Consider the following 24433-nt stretch of genomic DNA (forward strand, 5'->3'; position numbering starts at 1 on the left):
AAAATTAATTGTACATATTGTTTGTAATTTGTGAGATGGATCTTTTGAGTCTAATTGTTCCATAATTAAACAATTATTATCAAATACAAACGAAAGTGCTACAGTAGTAAAATCAAAAAAAATGAACTAAAGAAGGTCTAATTCCGCGAACTAAAGAAGGTTTTTTTTCTGCTTGGTTCACAATGTATCTTACCACCTGCAGCCGCAGCTTACTACCCCTTATACTACCTCCCATTGCGAGTGCCGTGCTGATAAATAGGACGCGGGAGGACTTGCAGCATGCCCATCCCATTCTTGAGTCAAGAGACTTGAAGGCTATAGCTAGCCTCAAGATCGAGCAATGAGTAAGAAATTATGGAAGTCGTCACGGGCACGGCTTCCACCTCCGGTGTTGGGGAACCACATCACGGTGCTGAGCATCGACGGTGGCGGCATCCGCGGGCTCATCCCGTTGTCCGTTCTCAAGGCCCTAGAGGAAGAACTCCAGGTGAAGTGAACCAGTACCACTTGCTGCAGAGCATATATATATATATATATATATATCTTTGTCATACATTTGAGGATTATTATTACTGACACCTTTTTTAAGGAAAGATATGTACTGTATTGGCCTTATATACGTACAAACGTTGGGTTCTAACTCGATTGTCTGTACGTTGTGTACGTTTCACCCTCCTAATTCTTCGGTCCCTGTATTGGCCTCATCGTCTTCCTAATTCTTCGGTCTCCGCCTGCCTGCTTCACACACAGGGGCCCGATATGTGGCTGGCTGTACTTCGCGAAAAGCATCTTCTATGGGCCCAGGTACAACCACAGGTTCCTGCACAAAGAGATCAAGGCCATCATGGGGCACAGAAAACTCGACGACACCCTCACCAACGTCGTGATTCCGGCGTTCGACACCAGATGGCTAAAAACTAGAATCTTCTCCTCGTTCAAGAGTCAAATTGGAATCTCAACGAACAAACCTCTCCTTTCGGACGTCTGCATCGCCACGACGGCAGCGCCGACCTTCTTCCCGGCGCACTACTTCGAGCTCTTTTACCCCTACAATCAGGCCTTCCACGTCGTCGACGGCGGCGTGGGCGCCAACAACCCCACCATGGTTGCCATATCAAATATCGCCAGGCATGTACTCTGCAAAAATGACAAGTTCGGAAAAGATCTGGACTACAGCAAGTTGATCGTCATCTCCGTCGGAACCGGAACTGCCAATGAGATGACGTTGGCGGCGCGCGAGGGGAAGTACTACAAAGCCAAGGATTGCGCCAAGTGGGGCGCCATTGGCTGGATCTTCAACGACTGGGGCCGCCGCAAGCCGATCGTCGACATGCTCATGGGCGCCAGCGACTTCTTGGTCGACTATTACGTCGCTATGCTCTTACAGATTCAAAATTGCGACCGCTATCTCCGCATCCAGGCTCTAGAGGTATATACTACTCCCTACATCTCAAATTGTAAGTCATTCCAAGAATCTTGGAGAGTTAAACTTTTCTAAGTTTGACCAAATTTATATTATAAAATAATAATTATTATGGTAAGATAAGTATCATTAGATTCTTTCTTAATTATATTTTCATAGTATGCTCACTTTATGTTACAAATCTTAGTATTTTTCTCTATAATTTTGGTCAAACGTGAAAAATGATTTGACTCTCCAAGATTCTTGGAATGACTTACAATTTGGGATGGAGAGAGTATGTTATAATCAGACATTAAGCTCCATTTAATTTTTTTTCTCTCTCCTCGTATTTAATTAACTAACGTCTCTGCTCCCAACAATACATTTAGGTTGACAAGAGGCACTTATCACTGGACGATGCGAGTGAGGACAACAGGTCAAAATCGGCAACAACCTGCTGGAGAGTGACGTGTGCAGAGTCGACAAGATATCGGGGTTTTACTTGGTCGACCGCAGTTTCAAGAGGACAAACAGGGAAGAGCTCAAGACCTACGCCAGATTTCTCCAGGACGAGCGCGACCGCCGCCTTGGAAGAAGGCTCAGTGGCCCGCCACGCACCACTAATCAATCGCAACCTGCAATCGAAACTTGTCAACCGATCCAACCCGAGAACCTACCCCAATCCGCAGCTATCGACACTACTCCGCCGACCCAAACCCACACAGACAACACGCCCCAACCTGCCCCACTGGTGGTGGCCGATTGAACCCGCATGCATCGGGGTATATCAGTGTTTTGTGCTAAGAACTTATAAAATTCTATATATATATATATATATATATATATATATATATATATATAATTTGACACTATGTTTTGCCAATGGAATACATGTGCAAGGATATGCGTACGGTGTCCAATCCAATGTGATAGACCAAAATGTAAGCTATATATGAGTGTGATTTTCCCTTGTTTCTAAATTATTAATCGTGTGCTACTTTTTCTGTCAAATGCTTTCTAGAGAATCTATGTGGTTTCCTATACAATTGATCTTTTTTTATCACTTTTGGATAAATAAAACTCTATATATCACCGATACAACTATGATATATCCCAAGTTCCTGCTTATCTAACCTGTTGGATTTATTATGGGCTTGACCCATTATAAATTTAATAAATTAATAAACTTTATGATATGTAATATATTGATAATAAAGGGTCTTAATACCGTACGTGATTTTGACTAGATATTGACTTAATTTATACAGTTGGAAATTATGCATCTATATTGAGAAGCTGAGAAAAAGTATAAGGACGTGCCACGCGTGCGCGCGTCGCCGCCGCCGGCCATGGGCGTGGCGTGGATTGGTTTTGCCACTTAGTTCCCGTTATTGCGGGAGTTACTAAACTCTTGCATTATGGAGGATGTGAGTTGGTATTTAATCATGTCATATCTCATCCTTTTGCCTCCTTTTAAAGCTAGAGCAAAAGGCGTTGCTTTGTTATTTACTAACTCTTTTCTCTAGTGAGTTTGTAGAAATTTCATTAGACTATTCACCCCCCTCTAGCCATATTAGGACCTTTCATATGGGAATAAAAGGCTTTTCTCATTCTCCTATCTGCTTTCCTAACTTGAAACACAACTCCAGAACCTTTAGTTGTGAGACAATCTACTCCATCCCATAACTGGGAATAAAAAGGCTTCTCTCATTCCTATCTTCTTTCCTAAATTGAAACACAGCGCTAGAACCTTCAGCTGTGAGACAATCTACTCCATCCCATAACTGCGTGCACAGAGTTATGGAAGAGCAAGTGCCTCTGGAACCATTGTTGCCTAAGAGTCCTGCTTGGGATGTGCACGCAATTAGGTTTTTGTTGAGCGATCACACAACTTCTCATCATCTTCTTCCTAGTGGCATCACCATGACTGGGGGAGAAGATGCTACTGCAAGCGCGCTTCCAGTTCAAACGCTCTTGGCATGGGACCTTCTTTTGGGTATAATCTAAACTCTTATCCTATTTCTGACATGCTTCTTTTTATTTTTTTCTATTATGCATAACATGTTATGGTTATATGCTCTTGAACATGTTTGTGCTTCATATATCTATAACCATGTATATGATGTCTTAAATCATGCTTTGTTTATATTCATGATGACATGTATTCTTCCTGGTATGCTTTATATATCATGGTTATATGCTTTTGATCATGTTGATGTCACCTACATGCTATATGTTCTTCCTAGTATGATCCGTAGGCCATGGCTTAATATCTTTGATCATGTTATGTTATTCGAATAAACATATGTGATTTCATGCTAAATTTGTTTATTTTCTTTTATGTCATCATCATGATGTTGTTATTTTTTCTGGATTAAAACAAATTGGAAATTGCCTAAATATCATATAATAATAATAATAATAATAATAATAATAATAATAATAATAATAATAATAATAATAATAATAATATTATTATTATTATTATTATTATTATTATTATTATTATTATTATTATTATTATTATTATTATTATTATTATTATTATTATTATTATTATTATTATTATTATTATTATCTAACCTATACTCTTAAGGCTGTATACCTGACCTCCCCTCCCACAACCCTGTAGATGAACAGTCCCTCCCCACATAAACATTGTTCTAAGTACAGTACACCATCCAACACCCTCCGATCTCCCCCGTCATCCTGCACCGTCCACGCACCCAGGCCCTAGAAACGTCGACTCCTCATCTTCTCTCCCGGTCTGCACTGCGGCGCCCCACGCCCCTCTCCCTCTGCCATCAGACTCCTCCCTCTCGCTCTCCCTGCGCCCCACCTCGCCGCCCCTCCCCGCCCCTGCAACAGCCGCGCCTCTCCTTCTTTCCCCATTATTATTATTATTATTATTATTATTATTATTATTATTATTATTATTATTATTATTATTATTATTATTATTATTATTATTATTATTATTATTATTATTATTATTATTATTATTATTATTATTATTATTATTATTATTATTATTATTATTATTATTATTATTATTATTATTATTATTATTATTATTATTATTATTATTATTATTATTATTATTGTTATTATTATTATTATTATTATTATTATTATTATTATTATTATTATTATTATTATTATTATTATTATTATTATTATTATTATTATTATTATTATTATTATTATTATTTCAGGCTCTTTTTCGTCCATCTATTTGTTTAGTCCGTCTCTCTCTAGCTAGGAGAGTTTTTTTCATCTGAATTTATATATATAATTTGTGCTCATACAAGTTAGAATAACTCTTCTTTAGCATGATACAAAGTCCGATTCGAATATATATTTAGTCTTAGTAATATAGATAGCTAGAAATCCTAATCTAAATAGATCTCTTCGATCCTAACTCTGAATAGTTTTGTATTAGTTTTATCCACGAAGAAGCCTCAATTAACCATGAAGGTTATAGTCTTTGTGCACTACTACCATGTAGATTGGAGGCAAACTAGATTTCCTAAGCACAAGAATAAATTGGACTTATCCAAAAACTAGAAGCAGAAAGCAAGTAGAGGCATAGCAAATTCTGCTGGACCGAGGACGTATGCGAGATCCATCGTCGTAGCATCCACGGCTTGCACGAAAGATCCACCGCCATTGCCTCCCGCCTCCAGCTGCCGCCTCCTTGGCCCGTGGTGCCGCTTCTTCCGCTGGTGCGCCAGATCCACCAGTGCCGCTAGGCCGCCCGTTAGGGATTCAGGATCATTGCTCGGCTCACCATCTCGGGGAGCCGCCGCCATGATGAAATGCTAGAGGGCGGAGGTGGCCAGGCGGGAGGCCAGACGCCGAAGGCGCTAAGAGGAGGAGGCAGGGTCATGGGGACAGGGAAGGGGTGACTCATGAAGTGGCGGATGGGGCACCGGCGCTCGGGACGAGATGGGTCACGCGAGAGACTCAAGAGGGAGAAGAGCAGTGACGGCGCTGCTTTAGGGGTAGAAATGTTTCCCTCTAGTCTCGTTGGCTGGGGCTAAAATTCACGCCCAAGGAGGGCTCAAGTGGGACCATTTTTTAGCGACAAATTGTATGACAATATGAGTGTCTTTAGCGACAAACAAGCAAACAGTGATTGTGTGAAGACGTATACTGATAGACATTGAATTGCTAAATGAGGATTTAGCGTCGGATGGTCTGTGAGTTAGGGGGTGTTTGGTTAGAGGTGATAAAATTTAACAGACACTATGGCGTAGTATATATTTAGTACTTCATGCATGTGTCCAAACATTTGATGTGATGGGTGATAAAAAACAAAGGAAACCAAACAAGGCCTTATCTTTAGTGTCAGATCATCCATCGATAAATCTAATTTTTAGCGTGAGATGTCTAACAGTGATACCATGTTGTGGTGTAGTGCTTGTTGTAGAATTTATTTAAAGTACAATTGTAAAATTGTTGATTTGAGTGAAATATATGAGATGTGTTTATACAATTGTGTGTTTGATGTGTACTGTGAACTTGTATGGATGTTAAACAAGCCTTAAATTATATGATTTGATGTGAAATTAATTATATGATCATATTAGTTCATAGCGACTGATTATTGGTTGCTAAAAAGTTTGATATCCTCAAACCATTTGTCGCTAAAACATATAACAAATCATTGGTCGCTATAAATTGCTACAAACCCTATTGGTTGCTAAAGGCTTATAGCGACGCCACTTACAGCGACTTATACATCGGTCGTTATAATGTTATAGCGACCAATCATCGGTCGCTATAGTGACCAATTTGGAGTCGTTACAGATTGGCCGTGGTGTAGCGTGCATGTCGAACTATTTGTGAACCTGATGTAACATGTGCATGTGTACGATCTTATAGTTTGCATGTTGGTTATGTTTCGAGGTCCTTCGCGACACTCGGTGGATTACTGGATTTATATGGGCTCAAGTATGATAGTGTGACTGTTTTGTGGTTGCCATTGTACTTGTGCTCTTATAAATTGGTCGGTTTTATGACAGAAGGGAAGACGAGAGAGATGAGGACGATGCGATGGGAGACGGAGAGAGATACCAGATGGGAGACGAGAGCGGACATGAAGGCCTCTAGTCATCAGCTGAAGTCATTAAAATTTTTGGATCCATGAGATTGGTCCTGCGAGGCTGCGACACGTTTTGGTCAGCCCCTTTATAGGTAAGACTTTACATGTTATAGACCCTCAAAAGACCGATTTCATTGGAACCAACTTGTTATGGACGTGTTTTGACTAGACCCTAAAAAGGTCCTACTCCTCAAGTTCTCCACCATCTTCGCCGAGCCACATGGTCTGCCGCCTCGTGCTCCTATGACCACAACATCACCTTGGAGCCGGGCTTGCAGCGGGTACACATATGGCTATCCTGACAACCGAAGATGGAGTTACAAGGATGAGTTACAGCGCTAGTGTGCCGCCATGCAAGGATGCAAAACTATTGGAATATGGATTTTCAATGCCATGTTGTCTATCAACGGGAGGATTAGATCAAAAGCAGCGGCGGCATTAATCCATGTTCGGGATGCTTGATGCCAATATTGGGAACCATGAACACAATTGTATCAAGTATTGCTCAACGATTTCTCATGACATAGTTGTGCCTACGAGGACTTATATAAATACTTCACCAAATATACGTTACTCAACAAAAGACATCTCATTGTTTATTATTACATGTATTGAGTAGGACTCTACTCAATAAATTCATCATAGACACGTACACATATGAAATCGACCATGAAAGGACTTCAGGTATATCACACCCACTGACATTATTCAATTGAGCTGCCTTTTGATATATCAAGGCATAAAAAGTATATCAAGCTAGCATTTGCTATGCAATCTACGCAATATATGGATCCGGGTAAGTAACGATTTGTTCTTCCATGTCGTTGTACTCGTAGTAGATTACAACACGTACAAATCCTTGTGGGAGTGGAGGTTCTCCTTGTGGGAGTGGAGGTAGCGCATCGTCTGCAAACCTAAGATCATATACTGGACGAATGACATCCAGGTCCGCACTGATAAAGGCTTGTGCATACCAAACTCTTGTGCGAAGAAGGCCAGGCCACGTTCGTCGTGGCACCGCACTAGGCATGATCACGTATTGTCCTTAGCTTATCCCTCCTTTGAAACTGTTATAACTACAAATAAGCATAAAGAATCGAGCATCAACATAATGAATAGAAATATAACACATTGTTTGGAACTAATGCTAGCATCTTTGGCATGCATAAACAAGAAACTGCCATAGACATCCTACATTCATAATAAGCAGAGTGTCTTAGCTAAATGCACTACATACCAAGCAAGGAGCAAACAGTCTAATAAAATGTTAAAAGGAAAAATTTTGAAAGCAAATAACTAGCAAAGAAATACATGACAACCTGCAGAGAAGAAGAAGAACACGGTAGCCTATGGCGATGATACGTGCTTTACCTATGTGTGTGTATATATACACACTAACATTTGTACTGTAGCTTGGTTCTTCTCGGTGAAAACAATGTAAGCATTGTGTCCAATGTTAATTAAAAACACCATCATATTATATAGAAAGTTGGCTATATCACTGATTTTCCATTGCCATATATAGAGGAAGCCAACCATGGGCATTCGCTATATATCTGACTTTATAGGATAGTAAGGCTATATTGTGGACCTGATCTTGTTTTTTGAGTTTTTTTCTATTTTACAAAATGGGTAAACAACGGGATTTTGCTTACATTGATCTCTATGTTCAAGAACCAGCACAGACTACTTCGACGTCATCGCAGGGACCAGCATGGGCGGGCTGATCGTGGCCATGCTAACGACGCCGAACAAGACGGGGACGAGACGCCCAAAATTGGCCGCCGGGAACGAGGGGTGCTACCGCACAAACGGGCCTAAAATCTTCTCTCCTATTTTGTAGTTTGTGTGCACGCTCCTAGACATTCTCCTTTCAGACGTTTGCATTGGTTGATCATATATGTTTCTCACTGGACGATACGACCAAGAATAACATGGACAAGCTAGTTGACATCAGGGGAGAAGCCAGGATTATTTGCCACTGGGGTCAGGACAAACCCATGATACTAACTTTAAGGTTGCAATAATATAGTATCAAAGAATATAAAATAGCATTATAGCAACTGATAAATTGTAGCAAAAAAGCTTTCGCAGTAGTAGTTACCTCCTATAAGGTTCCCTTTGTGGTTACAGTCCTCCATCTTGTGAAAGTGAGTGATCACATTATTAATTGAAATTATGGCTACAAATTCTTGTTCCACGAAGCACACGATACAATCATTTATAAATACATCTCTAATAAGATTTTATAGTATTGACCGATGCAGTGGCAACGTGAAGCACTAGTACTAGCTTGAGAAGCCAATACATATGGCACTCCAAAATTTCTATTTTAGAATGTTATTAGGAAACACTAAAATAAAATGAAGGATGTGAAATTTTTATAAAAAATATTCCAAGATTTAATTAATTGTTTTCATTTAAAAAAGAGAAAAATGTAGAATTTTAAAACTTTTTGTAACACCCAAAAATCTGTTTTAAATTAAAAGGGATTAATTTGATTTAATTAAGCATTTTTGTGCGCATTTAAATTTAGCACTTAAATAATTTTTTGTCAAAATTAAAATTTATCATAAGATTAGAAACTTGTTTATGCATTCATGCTGAAGAATATTTTATTTTGTATTGTTTGCCTCTAGCTTGAATTTATTTGCATTCAAAATTTTATTTGGAAAAGAAAACAGAAAGTAAAATAAAAAAAAGAGAAAAACCCCAGCCAGCCCAGCTGTCCCCCTGGCCTTCCCGGCCCAGCTCCCCTCTCCCCCTTCCCTTTTTCTCCCCCGCGCCCCGGCCCACTTCTTTCTTCTCGGCCCAGCAGCGCGCGCCTCCCTTCCCCTCTTCTCTCTCTGACCCGCAGGCCCCGCCCCCTTCTCTCACTGCGACACGGGACCCACGCGTCAGTGCCCGTCTCCCTCCCCCAGCCGTGAACAAACGGGACTCAGGCCGAGCACAGCGCTGCCGAATCCAATTCCTGGGATTCGCGATTTCCTTGCCGTTTTGCGCGAACCGAGGCCCTATAAAGTACCCCGCGATGCCCTGAGTCGTGTTTTTGCATCTAAATCGAGAGAACGTGCCCTAGCCGCCGTAAACGAGATCTTCCCGAGGCCGGTTTCGTTCCCCATCGCGGCGCGAGCTTCCTGCTCTCTCTCGGGCCAAAGCAAGCACTTAGGTGAGCTCGTGATGTCCTTCTCCCTCTCCCCGTACCCTTGGCGTGAATTTTGGTGCGCGTTTTCGCAAGTTCGGCGAGCTCAGGGGCGGCACCCATGGCGCCGCCGCGCCGGAGCCTTCTCTGGCGGCCGGCCGCCGCCGTCAACCCCCCCTGACGTGCCCTAGCCATCCGTTCGAAGATCTACGACCCAGGATAGAAGGTGGCGGTTCACTTGCAATTTTGCTAAAGACTCCCTAGAGAATTGAGTATTCAACCCGTAGTCCTTGGCGCCCTGAGCAGACTTTGTTTTCCAACCGCGAAAGCGTAATCCTGGCCGGCTGACTCAAAATAGTTGTTTACAAGTTTGCCATTGAAATTGTTTTGCTCATAAAATATTTATTTTAACTCTGTTTTTGTCCATTCAAATTTTGTTAGATTTGTATTCATGAGCTCTACATGTTAGAAGTATTTATTCTCTGTTTTCAAACTTTTTAATTCTGTAGTAGCATTTAATTAATTATTTCTCTATAGGAAATCTTAGAAAATTCATAACTTCTACGTTTTAATTCTGATTTTCATGAACTTTACGTTTGTGTGATCGTAGCGCTGCGTAGAATATTTTCATAAACTTTTATCTTTGATTTCTCACTGTTGGTGTAATGTTCTAATTATAGCTTGTTTGCTTTGTGTATGATTGTCTACATTGGATTGCGTGTTGTTGATTGATGTTTGGGAATAGACGGTGAGTCGTACGTTGGTGATCAAGACCAAGTTTTTGAAGACCAGCAGGCTCAGGAGAGCTTTGATCAAGGCAAGTATAACTTGGGATCATCCTTGTTACCTATTCACTTATAAATACACATATATATCATATGCATGCTTTCACCTTGTCGACCTTAGCAAAATCATAGATGATTGTTACCTGGATTCCTTACTACCTAGATATGCATATGGTGTAAATGTGCTAGTGCTTGATATAATCCATGATCTTGTAAGATGATTAATAGCTATGCAATGAACGTTAAAAGATGACAAATAACTATATGAGATCTTGTCTGTAAGTGATCACCGGGACAACAGTGCAACTATGAGTGCTATAATGGCTCTGGCTTTAGCTCAGTATGAAGACCTTTTCTAGCTTGTTAGAGGTTATCCGAAAGGGCAGAGGGGCTGAACCGACACGGGTATAGTGCGAGCCCCTGTCCCTAGGTGTATAGGCTGCGCGTCATTGTGCCATTCGGAAGGGGGTTATCTATATCTGCTCGCAAAGGAAACCTTGCGGCCCTAACATGTTAGACGAACTTTTGAAAGGCTTCATAGTGATCCCTGTCGACCTCTCTAGGAAGGGGGTTAAGAGATTAGCTACCTCGGGCGAAAGGTTAAATCATGACTCGTGGGTAAAGATGTGCAACCTCTGCAGAGTGTTAAAACTAGTATACTAGCCGTGCTCTCGGTTAAGAGCGGCCTTGGGGGTTCTTGTTGCGACGACGATGAGCTTGTTAAGTTGTTATGTTCATTTGATTATCGTTTATGCTATGAGATTAATTATGCTTACACTTGATCATGTGATTAATGGCTTATTACTGCTACCTTGACATTTGCTATTTAGTTATGAACATGTTATCCACTATTAAAAGCTAAATGCAATCAAACCAGTGTCAGCTATTTGAGCCTCATGAACCCCTGGTTATACTTGTTGAGTACGATATGTGCTCACTCTTGCAATTTCCCAACACCCTAGGTTATACTAATGATGATGATTGGAATGAGGATTATCGCTATGAGTACTAGGTTTGAAGTCAACCAGTCAATGTTGTCCCTGTGTAGAGCTTCCGTCGAGAGTGTTGTTTACTTCATGCTATCATTTTTGTATGAGACTATGTGATATATTATATTCCGCTATGTAATAAACACTGCAATGGTACATTTGAGATTTGTCTACTTATGTGTGCGACTGTTTCTGGGGCACATATGAGTCTTTTATGCATCCTATTTTGTTCTTAAAATATGGGTGTGACACTTTTACAAAGCGAAGTGAAGGGTGTTTTGTTTTTACTGTGTGTTGTGCCTGCTTGGTCTTGGTTGTATGTGAAAATAAATTTCATAATTTCAAGGGGTCACGATTAGACCCTTTCGGTTTGAGGAAAATAAAACTTCAAAAGTCCTATTTGAAAACTAACTCAAATTTGGATTTGGAAAACTAGTGTTCAAATTTGAAAACAACAACAACATGCATAAGAAAACATGGATGGACTCAAAATAAAACATGAAGAGGAAGTGAAAGCTGAGCCAGCAAGGGTGAACTCTTAGAGGGCAAGCTTCATGGCTTCCAACATAGGGTGTACTTAGTACATCTCCTCTAACAAAAAACATCTTCATCTTTAGCTCTTATATTGAAGCAGATTCTCTTATGGAGCTAAAGCTATTTTGACGAACCATTTGATAAAATAGCTAATGTTAACATAACCAATTATCGAACTAAACACGTCGGCAATGAGCTCCTTGGCGACTATAAAAAAATAGAATGGCAAAATTTTATAGGCCCACAAAGAATTTACAAGAGGAAATATCATTGCCAACATTAGCATATATATTATTGATGTTATAGTCATAATAAATAAACTATACCTTTAGAATTTATACAAATCTGTCACGAATATTTGATAGCATTTTCGCTCTCGTTGCAACGCACGGGCATATTTGCTAGTATACTAGTAATATATGATCTAACTATACCTAATACTAATCTATACCTATCTTCTTCTATTATGCATTTTTTTTATTTTAGATTTTTTTTTATTTGTAATTTAGAGATGTATACTATGCTAAGATTTAATATAAGTTCCCCTTCTCTTTGGAAGATAGATACAGGCACGTTTGCCGGTACAAGTAAAAAACGATCACGCTTGGTCATCATCATATGATAATAGGAGCTTCCGCACATCATCAGCAAGCCGGTTAATGTGGATCACGGCCTCAGCCAATCCGGCCCCTGGTAATCCTTGAGATTCACCTTGTCGCCAGCCCATCTGCCGATGGTTCGCTCGGGTCCTTTCTTGTCCGGCCCATGCAGCATGGGTCCGTTACAACTTTCCTACAAGTCTACTCCTAAACCCTGACCAATAATCAGTAGGCGATTCTCAAAAAAAAAACAATAATCAGTAGGCCTTGTTTGGATGTTGTCGTATTCACCCCAATCCACATGTGTTGGAGTGGATTGGGGTGGAATTTAGTTCAATATCCACTCCAAACCACCTCAATACATGTGGATTGATACGAATACCACTACATCCAAATAAGGCCGTAGGCGCAAGAGATATCTCCGGTGCCCGGCCTGACTGTCCAAAAGACTCTGTGATCAGAAATCTGAGACGATGGAGCACTTATTATTGTTAGCCAAAAAAAATTTTGAATTCTGATACTGTAATACTTTTGTTTTTATTTAACAAATATTGTCTAATTATAAAGTAACTAGGCTTAAAAGATTCGTCTCGCGATTCACAGGAAAACTGTGCAATTAGTTTTTATTTTTTATCTATATTTAATGCTCCATGACGCAAGATTCGATGTGATGGAAAATCTTGAAAAGTTTTAGTTTTTGAGGTGAACTAAAACAAGGCCTCTTTTAGTCGACAGACTTTCTTGCGGGGATAGGATTTCACGAGATGAAAGTTGAGACCATGGAAAAAATTCTCAGGTTTCTTCTCCATTTTACTGTAGAGATCTGACCAAGATGAAGATAGCTTTCGAATCAATTTTACTCATTCTTCGGTGACAAAAAGAAAATGAGGAAAAACACTAGAAAGAAGAAGTTTCTTAACTCGGTCCTACATAAATGTTGATCGTCGTTTATTGGCATATGTTCTCAGGCCGAGTGTTTGTCTGTGTGATCATTCATACTGCAATGTGTCATATAGGTTTGGTTTTGAGATATGGAGCTATTCACAGCGTGGATACAATTTAGATGAAAATTAATTTCTGGATATTTTTATAATTCAGAGTGCTTCTAACATATTGATGTATTGGTTATTATCTAATCTAATTCTTCTTTTTCGTCGCAAAAAAAAATTCTTGCGAGGATGGGGTTTTCACCAAGATGAAAGCATGGTCATGTACACACGTCATCATTCGTAGTGACTCAAGGTAATAACAATGATATGATCGTATCTGTTTGATTTGCTCAACAGCTGAGGCCATTTTTTAAAAAAAAACACACACACACACTTCTACTTTTATGGACCACTGTACTCAACTGTGCTCGAGAAATAACTTTAGCTAAATATATATTAAAACTATTAGTATTATATTACATAATTAATATCATCGGAAAGATTTTTAAATATAGTTTTTAACAAACTTATTTGAAGATACAAATATTATATATTTTTTACAAATTAAGTTAAATTTGTGACATAAAAATAAAAAAATAGTTAATTTGGGAAAAATAGTTAATTTGTGACATAAAAATAAAAAAATAGTTAATATAAAGTACGCTGTTTGTGAAAGCCGGAATGAGTGTGTACGTGTACGTGGGCCGGCCTGCTTGTAAGTGCTATAGTATTGGGGTCAACACACTGGTGGCGGGGGAAGCCTAGTGGATCCGGCGTTTTAAAAAAAAAACTTCCTATTTTCTTCCTTCTGACCGTTTGGATCCCATGTTTTATTGAGAACTACTTCGTACCAAGATTTTGTAGAATACTCCTTCCGTATTAAAAATAAAGTCATAAGACTTAGGTCAAATATTAAAAATATAAATCATGAATAATTTTTAAGTTAGAGTTTGGAAATATGAAAAAACCACAGATATCACTTTTTGATAAATATTTTTATAATAATAAGAAATCAAAGTTATATTTTGAAGACCATGTCACTATCCAAAACGATTTTATTTTTTGATACAGAGGGACTATAAGTTTTAGCTCAAAAACTAGCGACACCATGTTTACGTACCCTAACTAATTCGGGATTGTCAAAAACAAACCCTAAAAAGGTGAGCCTTACCAAAAACAAGTCTTGTGATTTTTCAAATAGAACCGGCTTAATAAGTACGGTATCTTAGGCCTTGTTTAGATTAGAAATAAAAATTTTTTAGGTGTCACATCGGATGTGTCGGAAGGATGTCGCGAGAGGTTTTTAGAAACTAATAAAAAAATAAATTACATAGCTCGTCTGGAAACTGCAAGACAAATCTATTAAGCATAATTAATTTATCATTAGCACTTGTGAGTTACTGTAGCACTTAAGGCTAATCATAGACTAACTGGGCTTAAAAGATTCGTCTCGCGATTTTTAACCAAACTGTGTAATTAGTTTATTTTTTATCTACATTTAATATTCCATACATGTGTCTAAAGATTTGATGGGATGGATGAAAAATTTTTGGGTGGGGAACTAAGCGGGGCCTTAATTGTCAAACATCCAACAAATCTAGCAGCCATTCTGCACGCAGGGTATATACCTCAATTTTTGTTTCTCTCTCTCTCTCTGTGAGTATGTGTCATAGCAACGAAACCAACAATGAGCGTATGAACAAAGATTTAGATGAGAAAGTGATATCCATCGCTGGCGGTGTGTTGCCTCCTCCAAAACCCAAACAAAGAAACATTTAAATATGATGAAGTAGTAACAAACAAACCAACCACAAAACTGGTTTTGTCTTCTTATGGTGATTGTCTTCTTTGTTTGGTTGCTCTAAGGTCTTGCATGCCTCCGATCATTGAAACTTGGTTTAGTGCAAAATTTGGCCAAACCTTAAAAACTACAAACATCAATGGCTATTACAGTAGTTTCAAAGTGTGTAAGTCATAATATGTATCCAAAATACTTGCAAAATCTCTTATATGCAAAGGACTTTGAGAACTATTTAGAAGAAATTAGTGGTCAAACCGGAGGGAATATATTTGACTCATGCAAGATTGTACTCCCTCTTACATGCATGGTCTTCTAAATTACAGTTTAGCCATTCATTCATTTTTTATATTATATTGTTTATGATTATAAACTTATGATTATTGGATAATGCATTAGATTTCAAATCTAACAAACTAGTTGTTCATAGCTTTAATTTGAAAAAGGCCGCCGCTAGATACTACCTTAGGTCATGATTTAAAATATTAAGCACATAACTAAATTTCAGTCACCTAATTTTTGAATTAGACTAACAACTTAGTATTTCAAACATATTATATTTTTTTGAAACAGGCCCTTGTTTTTTTGAAATGAAAATGAGGCCCTTATTATTATGAAAAATAAAGAGATAGGACGCGAACAAAGCCAGTGCCTCGTGTGGCAACAAGGTGGCATGCCAGGTCTCACCGGCAGGTTGCCTGCGTAACGAAGCGGCAGGAGCACATGCTGCTGGAAACTAGTAGGGTGGTGTGTTGTTCGATCATGTTTGTCTCGTCCTAAGCCGTTTTCAGATATACTCCCTCCGTACTTATAAAAAAAAGTTGTTTTAGACAATGAAACAGTCTCTAAAATCTAAGACCTTGTTTAGTTCACCCTAAAAACCAAAATCTTTTCAAGATTCTCCGTCACATCGAATCTTGTGACACATGCATGAAGCATTAAATATAGACGAAAATAAAAACTAATTGCACAGTTTACCTGTAAATCACGAGATAAATCTTTTAAGCCTAGTTACTCTATTATTGGATAATGTTTGTCAAATAAAAACGAAAGTGCTACAGTTCCGAAAACCGAAAATTTTTTGAAACTAAACAAGGCCTAACTTTGACTTATTATTTTTATAAAAATATTTATCAAAAAGTGATATATGAATATTTTTATAAAAGTAGTTTTTAAGACACATATGGTTTTTATATTTCTAAACTCAACAACTTAAAAGTTATTCATGATTTATATTCCTAATGTTTGACCCAAATCTTATCCAAAACGATTTTCTTTATGTATGTATACCTAATACTAAAGAGGCAAAATTTTATGCTCTTTTTTTCGTCCATCCATTCTTTTTCCGTTGCCCTACTGTATGATGTAGAGTTCTTTCCCGTCTAGATTATATATATAATACATGCTTATACGAGTTAGAACAACTTGCATCTAGCATTAGTCTGATTTTAAAACATATTGTGTTTTATATGTATCAATCTAAACTTATATATAATAATCCATGCTCTATACAAGTTAAAATAGTTCTTGTTTAGCGTGATATAGAGTCTGATTTTAAAATATATTGGGTCTGTGTTCATGAACAACACGTGTCTAGCGATGATATGGGATCTAATTCTAATCTAATATGTATTATAATTGAAATTTGAAGAAATCGTCTGTTTTTTAAAAATGTTTGTGTCGGCACGTTCTTTTCTAGTTCCTTTTTTGTTTTCCCCGTTTCTCCTTACCTGGTCATGTACGTGACATTTTTTCCTTTTTTTATATAAACAAAAATAATAAAATAATAAATATATAGTACTATAGGATTTTTACTCTTTATTCTTCTTCTATATCTATACCTATACCTTGTAGACTAGATAGCTATGAATACTAATCCTTTAGATTCCTTCTATCCTGAACAACCTAAATAGGAATGCTAATTCAAATAAAAAGGATAAAAATAAAAAATCTGACAAAGCTTGTCATAATCATAATAATCATAATAGGTTATTTTTAGTTTTTTGTTTTTGTTATTAGTGTGAGAGATTTCTTTGTATTTTTTTGTCCATATTACCATATCTGATTGGCTTTCGTTTTTTCCGCGATCCTCTTTTTCCACATCCAATTGCATCCTCCGTCATTAACTTTCCAGTTTTTTCCGTTCTATTTTCTTTTTTATCATATATAAAACATAAAAAACAAACAATAGATATAATAATAATAGTATAAGCCGTTCAAATTAATCTCTTTCTTAAAATAGAGATTTATGCCACCAAAGTTATTGATGTAGTTTTGGTTAGAAACAAAACTAATCTTGTTGTAGTCTAATTTAGCTGATGATCTAATAACTAATCAAATCGTGAACTACAATCTAGAGCAGTTTCTCGTTGTCCATATCAGTCTAAATAAATGTGTCTAATATGCATGTACCAATATAATATTAAAGTGATAATATAAAATTAGCTTATGTTGAATGTTATAGTTATCATAAAATTAATAAATTATAGCTTCAAAATTTTATAGCAAGAGTAAAACATAAATATATATGTATCATTTCGGTTCTCGATTTTTATGAATATTTGATAGCTTTTTTTCTCTCGTTTCAACGCACGGGCATGTTTACTACTTAAGGAGTATTTGATTGTAGGGACTAAAGTTTAATAGGTGTCACGTTAGATATTACATGAGGTGGTTCATAGGGTATTTGGATACTAATAGAAAAACAAATTACAGATTCCATCAATATTCTGCGAGAAGAATTTATTAAGCATAATTAATCTGTCAGTAGCATATGTGTTACTGTAGCAATTAGTATCTAATCATAGACTAAGGCCTGGTTTAGTTCACCCTGAAAACCAAAAAGTTTTCAAGATTCTCCGTCACATCGAATCTTTCGGCACATGCATTAAGCATTAAATATAGATGAAAATAAAAACTAATTGCACAGTTTATCTGTAAATCGCGAGACGAATTTTTTGATCCTAGTTAGTCTATAATTGGACAATATTTGTCACAAACAAACACTACACCACAACCCTTAATCAGCAACTGACTACAGTTGCTAAAAGTTGTTAATCAGCATAGAACGGTGGGTCGCTAAACTTAGCGAAGGACGGTCAGTTGCTAAAACACAGTAGCTGAGAAGCAGGTGAGTTCATTGTGCCATTTTGTTTGTGTGCTACCCCTTTGTTGCCAGGAGTCTTGATTCTGTGATTCAACATTGGGTCTGCCACAACTAGGTTTTGGGTGATTTGCTCACCAGTCACCACTTGCATGTTGAAATTTGTGAATGAAAGGAAATTCGCTTTTGGACTGACCTACGCCTGATTCCTACACTTCGAATCTACTTACTAGTATTATATAGCTATGGTGCTTTGACCCTGTCGTTAGTGTATTTATGTTGCAATCTACTAGCATTCAATGACCCATCCATATGTCATCATTGTATAGCTTTGGGCCCTTTGACTTGATATGGCCATTTATATTGTTTGATTGGCATTTCCTAGGCCTTGTTTAGTTCCAAAAAAATTTGCAAAATAAGAATAGTAGCACTTTCGTTTGTATTTGACAAATATTGTCCAATCATGAACTAACTAGGCTCAAAAGATTTGTCTTGTCAATTCCGACCAAACTGTGTAATTAGTTTTTATTTTCGTCTATATTTAATACTCCATGCATGCTCGATGTGATGGGGAATCTGAAAAATTTTGCAAAATTTTTTGGGAAGTAACAAGGCCCTAGTGCTGATGAGGGACACCGGTATCTTGGATGTTGCTTATTTTGTGCTATGCTTGGCAATAATAAGTATGACTTTATGCTTCTTGTGCACATGAGAGGTAATTAGTATGAACTGTGCCCATTAGCTACTATTGAAGATGATTATAAATTGTTGGCCGTGTTCCTAAGATGCTACAGAAAAGTCTAGTTTTGGATATCCTAGTTTTGTTTGCCCATTTGTGTATGTCATTCAGCATTGTATTCGTTCTGAACGTGGTCTAGTTGTAAATACATATGGAGTTTTTTTTTCTTATTTAATTGATCTCAATGGACTAGCGGTTGCTAAAAGTTATTACTGCGATGGACTATCCGTTGCTAAAACTACAAACAGTCTGTCCGTTGCTAAATTCTGGGGCGATGGACGGTCAGTCGCTAAAGATAAAGTCCGTCGCTGTATACCTACAACGACGGCTTCAACATCATCTGCTAGGGTCCGTTGGTATAACTTTTAGCAACGGACTGTCTATTGTTGTACACCCCTTGCAACAACTTCGAGTCAGTCGCTAATTAAAGGTTGTGGTGTAGTGAAACGAAAGAGATATAGTAGCGAAATCCAAAATCTTTTCGCATTTAAACAAGGCCTAACTAGGCTTAAAAAATTATCTCACAAATTAGTCTATAGTTCCATAAATAGTCTACATAATAATACTTGTCCAAAAATCAGATGTAACAAGGACTAAAGTTTAGCAACAGTAACCAAACGGGCTCAGTATATATAGTTCAATTTGCTTGTCCGGCACGTCGATAGAAGTGACCGGAGAGACGGGAGAGGATGCGACGTAGTACAACGTGATTATGGCATTCGTTGGATTATATTACCGACGGCAAAAAAAAACACAAAAAAAAAAACAAACCGTAACGGGACTGCAGTCTTCTATTCTAGCACATTTACCTCTATACTGTACTTAGGTTGCAATAATTCGGCCAAGCCGCCGAACCAAATGTCCAAATCATCCCATGAAAACGACGACTAAAAGTATGTGTGAAATATTGCTTCTGCAACCTGTACATATGATGGATTGTTTGGCAGTACTACCTACCAACACCAGCAAGCACGCAACAATACATACGCTAGGAGCCATGAAACCACCATTAGACCATTATATATAGTACACGTCTGTTTGTTCTAATAATAATACAGTATCGTAGTAGTAGTACGTGCTGATTGTTGATTGATTAGGTGACACTTGACGTCGCCTTCGATCTTCTTCTCCTCCCATCCATCTTGCTAGCTTCTTCACCGGTCGATCAAGCTGCGTGTGTGCCTACCTGGCTGATGCATGCATACATGGCCCCGGCCCTGGCATGTGCAACTTGATCGAACAGATTAATTAACTACTCCGTTTTATTGTACGACATGATTATTGCTAAATAAGCTTGTGTGAGAAGCTCCAATCAAATAGATTAATTTGGATGAGTGTGTGGAGGCCTGAGCCCTTTCGGATGCCGTCAGCTTGACAGGCCCCCGTGCCGGCAAGTTAATGGCCCTCTTTTGAATTCCGCGGCTCTACACTACCTCAATCCCGAATTATAAGACATTTCAAAAATATTAAAGAGTCAAAATATCTTAAATTTGACTAAAATTATAAAAAAAAAATATAAAGATTTATGAGATCAAGTAGATATACTATGAAAATATAATTAATGAAGATAATGCTTAGTCGGTATCATAAATGTTATTATTTTACCATATAAAATTGGTCAAATTTGTGATGTTTTGACTCTTTAATATTCTTGAAATGACTTATAATTTAGGATGGAGGGAGTACTAATTAGGTCTTGTTTAGTTGAAGAGATAAAAAGTTTTTGGTACTGTAGGACTTTCATTTTTATTTGACAATTATTGTCCAACCGTGGACTAACTAAGCTCAAAAGATTCGTCTCGCAAATTACAGACAAACTGTATAATTAGTTATTTTTTATCTGTATTTAATATTTTATGTATGTGACGGAGAATCTTGAAAAGTTTTTGGATTTTTGAGTGAACTAAACAAGTCTTAGATGCAAATTAAAGTGTGCGCTTGCATAAAGGAGATCTAGATCCAGCAGGCTACCAGGATTTGGTTTTAATCTTTTTCTTCGTTACGTTTACTTTTATTAGGGCACTCCCAATGCTAGAAACTACATGTAGTTTCTATACCTATTAATTTCTATAGACACTATATAGAAACTATGCTTCCAATGGATAGTTTCTATACAATAATTTGTTATCCAATCATATTCATTCTCTTTCTATTCTCAACCAATCATATCACTTTATGTCTTGGATTTCGCGTAGACATGGTTTCTAAGGCCAGTCTCAATGGAGTTTCATGAGAGTTTCATGCACATTAAATATGCTGATGTGGCGCTATAATAATGAAGAGAGAGATGATAAGAGTTTCATAGGAGTAGAGAGAGTTTCATCCCCATGAAACTCCAATGCACTGTTTCCAAAATACAGATGTGTTGGAAACTGGGCTATGAAACTGCCATTGAGGATGGCCTAAGTTAGACCCAGTTTCTATGGTTTTTGCTCTCTCTCTCTTCAATAACTACCTTGCCACATCAGCAAAATGCTTAGGTGGCATCATAATTAATGTCTATAAAAACTATGGTGGTTTCTGCATTGGGAGTGCTCTTACTCGCTGATATAAAGTCGGTGTTAGTCGGCAATGATGCAGATTGGGTGACAAGTGAGGTCTCTGTAGAGTGGATGTGGACTAGCATCAGGGACTCAGAGAGTCCGCGTGTTGACGGTCCTTAAGTATCAAATTTCATTATCAAATAAATAAAGAAAAGGATCCAAATGAAATAAAGATCTAGACTTAGGGTTTTATCTGACAGAATTCCACGAGTTTTGGTGTTTGTCTATTTCTGCAGGGAGTTATCAGGAAATATGGAAGAAAGGCCCACATGTCAGGATTACGTAAAGATATTAACGTGCTGCGCAATTATCTTACATCTAGAAGACTCCAGAAGCCACGAGACCGAAGCGGAGGCGAAACGGGGCCAGACCCTGGGCGGCCGCCCAGTTGGTCAGGGCGCCCGCCCACCTCTGGAGTCCAATCAGGACTCTGCTTTGCGGGAAGTCTCCACCGACCTAAAGGATGAATCTAAACCATACAATCTATGTCGGTTTGATCCAAGGGCCCATATTCACTTGAAGGGACTATAAAACCAGACCCCCTGGCCCCTGGAGGAGAGAGCCTCTCAACCCTAATTCATTGTTCCATCAAGGGAGAAGAAGCCTCTGATCAAGATTAGAGCCACCACATCAATTAGATATCTAGATTAGCATAGCTACATAGGATTAGAACTAGAAGGAGTCAATCTTCGATTGGTTTCCGGATCTGTCAGGAGGATTCTTGGTAATTCTCTAATTGTGCTTCTAATTGCTTTCTAATTATCTTTGTTCTTCAATATTATGAATATGACTTTGTTCTACTTCAATATATTGCTTATGACTTTGCTCTACTTGCTTATATTCAAGATTATATTGTTCTTAGTTTATCATAGTTATGTACTTGGCTTAGTTAGATACGATCTATATACATGCTTAGGATCGTATAGCGTTTATCCATCGGATCCATGGGTAAATGATAGATATTGTGTAGGCGTGGTGCTTATACCGTATTTATCTGCGATTGTACCCAATATGCCAGATCGTGGGGTAGTTCGTGATAGTGACAGCTTCATTGATTCTTATATAGTCCCCCTCTCGTGTATTGGGCTGGCAGAGCAACATTATTACAGGGGAGTGATTGCTATGTTTCTCATATTCCTTGCTAATATCACTATGCATGGGCGTAGTCTTGTCTCGCAATGATTGCTAAGTATGCTTGCACTAACTATGATATGCTAGACTATATAGTTAAGAATAACTTAGGGAATATTCTTGTAGTTCGTTCTAATACCATGCTAATGACTTTCTAGAGTATCTAATTGAGGTGCTTATCATATTTATTATGTGGATAGATCAGATTAGTTATCCTTGTCACTATTATTATTTCATATATCTTTTATGTGACACTTATCCCTGTATGAAGAGTTAGATATAATGTTCTCAATTATACATGCAATGATAGTTGCTCAATCTTATATTCTATTCTGTAATCAATAGTGATGATTGCTAATCCCTTCCCAGTGGTAAAAATATAAATAACGATACCTGGAATACTTCCCGGTTAAAATGCTACATCGGTATTAATCTGTGCGCTTGCAGATCCCATTAATTATTTATTTAGAAGAGCAATTGCATATTTCAATACCGCGTCTCTTATATCATGCTGGGGATGACAACTTGGCTTAAGTGGTGTAAGGGATAGGTTTGGCATTTTTGGCACCGTTGCTAGATTTAGAATTTAGTCTACTTTTAGTAATGACGTTAAGAATACCCAACACCGCGCTCATACAAGTTGGAAGGACTCGTGTCCAGCGCAAGTCTGATTTCAAACTGACTTGGGTTCTACACACTTTGTTAGTTTCTTTTTCTTTAGGGTTTATTTAGTTACACACGAAATCTAAAAACTTTTCAAGATTCTCGATCAGATCGAATCTTGCGACGCATGTATAGAGTATTAAATATATAGATTAAAAAATAAGTAATTTTGTCTGTAATTTGCAAAACGGATCTTTTAAGTCTAGTTAGTCCATGATTGGACAACTGGACCTAAAAACTTTTTACATAAGGAACTAAACAAGGCCTTTCCTCTAAATTCAGATTGGCATTGAAAATTTGTACCATCCAGCAATGGTTATCGACTATCGTGGACATATATGGCATGGCAGGTCAAGGCCTTGTTTAGTTTCAAAAAAATTTGCAAAATAGATACCGTAGTACTTTCGTTTGTATTTGACAAAAATTATCCAACCATGGACTAACTAGGCTCAAAAGATTCGTCTCGTCAATTTCGACCAAACTGTGAAATTAGTTTTTATTTTCATCTATATTTAATACTCCATGCATGCGTCTAAAGATTCGATGTGACGGAGAATCTGAAAAATTTTGCAAAATTTTTTAGGAACTAAACAAAGCCCAAGTATATGTGATTCCAAACAAACAATCCGAGAACCGTATATCCACGTGCACAAAAGATTAATTAATTAAAAAAATGGTTTATGAATTAGTATATGACGATTGGCGAGGGAGGAGCCGAGGAGCATATATATATATGACCACAGGACGGAGTAGTAACATCGGAGTGTGGCGATCTATGTTACACGGATACTCTAAAGAGGGTGACGTATCCGTATCTGATACTCGTCGGATATGCGGATACGGATACTCGAATATACTATTTTAGTGGGTTTTCTTTTGAGAAAGAGCGTATCCACGTATCCGATACGTATTGTATCAGATATTCGTATATGTACTCGTGTAATGTAGGTGGCGATTTGAGCGACCAAC

General features: G+C 37.8%; 1 protein-coding gene across 1 annotated transcript; it reads left to right on the forward strand.

Annotated features, from left to right (window-relative positions):
* On the forward strand, window positions 341-2168 carry LOC8071944 (patatin-like protein 2). The gene is made up of 3 exons (XM_021462113.1): window positions 341-487; window positions 692-1429; window positions 1839-2168. The coding sequence occupies exons 1-3, from the start codon at window positions 341-343 to the stop codon at window positions 2166-2168; spliced, it is 1215 nt and encodes a 404-aa protein (XP_021317788.1).

This window comes from Sorghum bicolor, chromosome 5 (assembly GCF_000003195.3).
Source record: "Sorghum bicolor cultivar BTx623 chromosome 5, Sorghum_bicolor_NCBIv3, whole genome shotgun sequence".
Taxonomy (NCBI): domain Eukaryota; kingdom Viridiplantae; phylum Streptophyta; class Magnoliopsida; order Poales; family Poaceae; genus Sorghum; species Sorghum bicolor.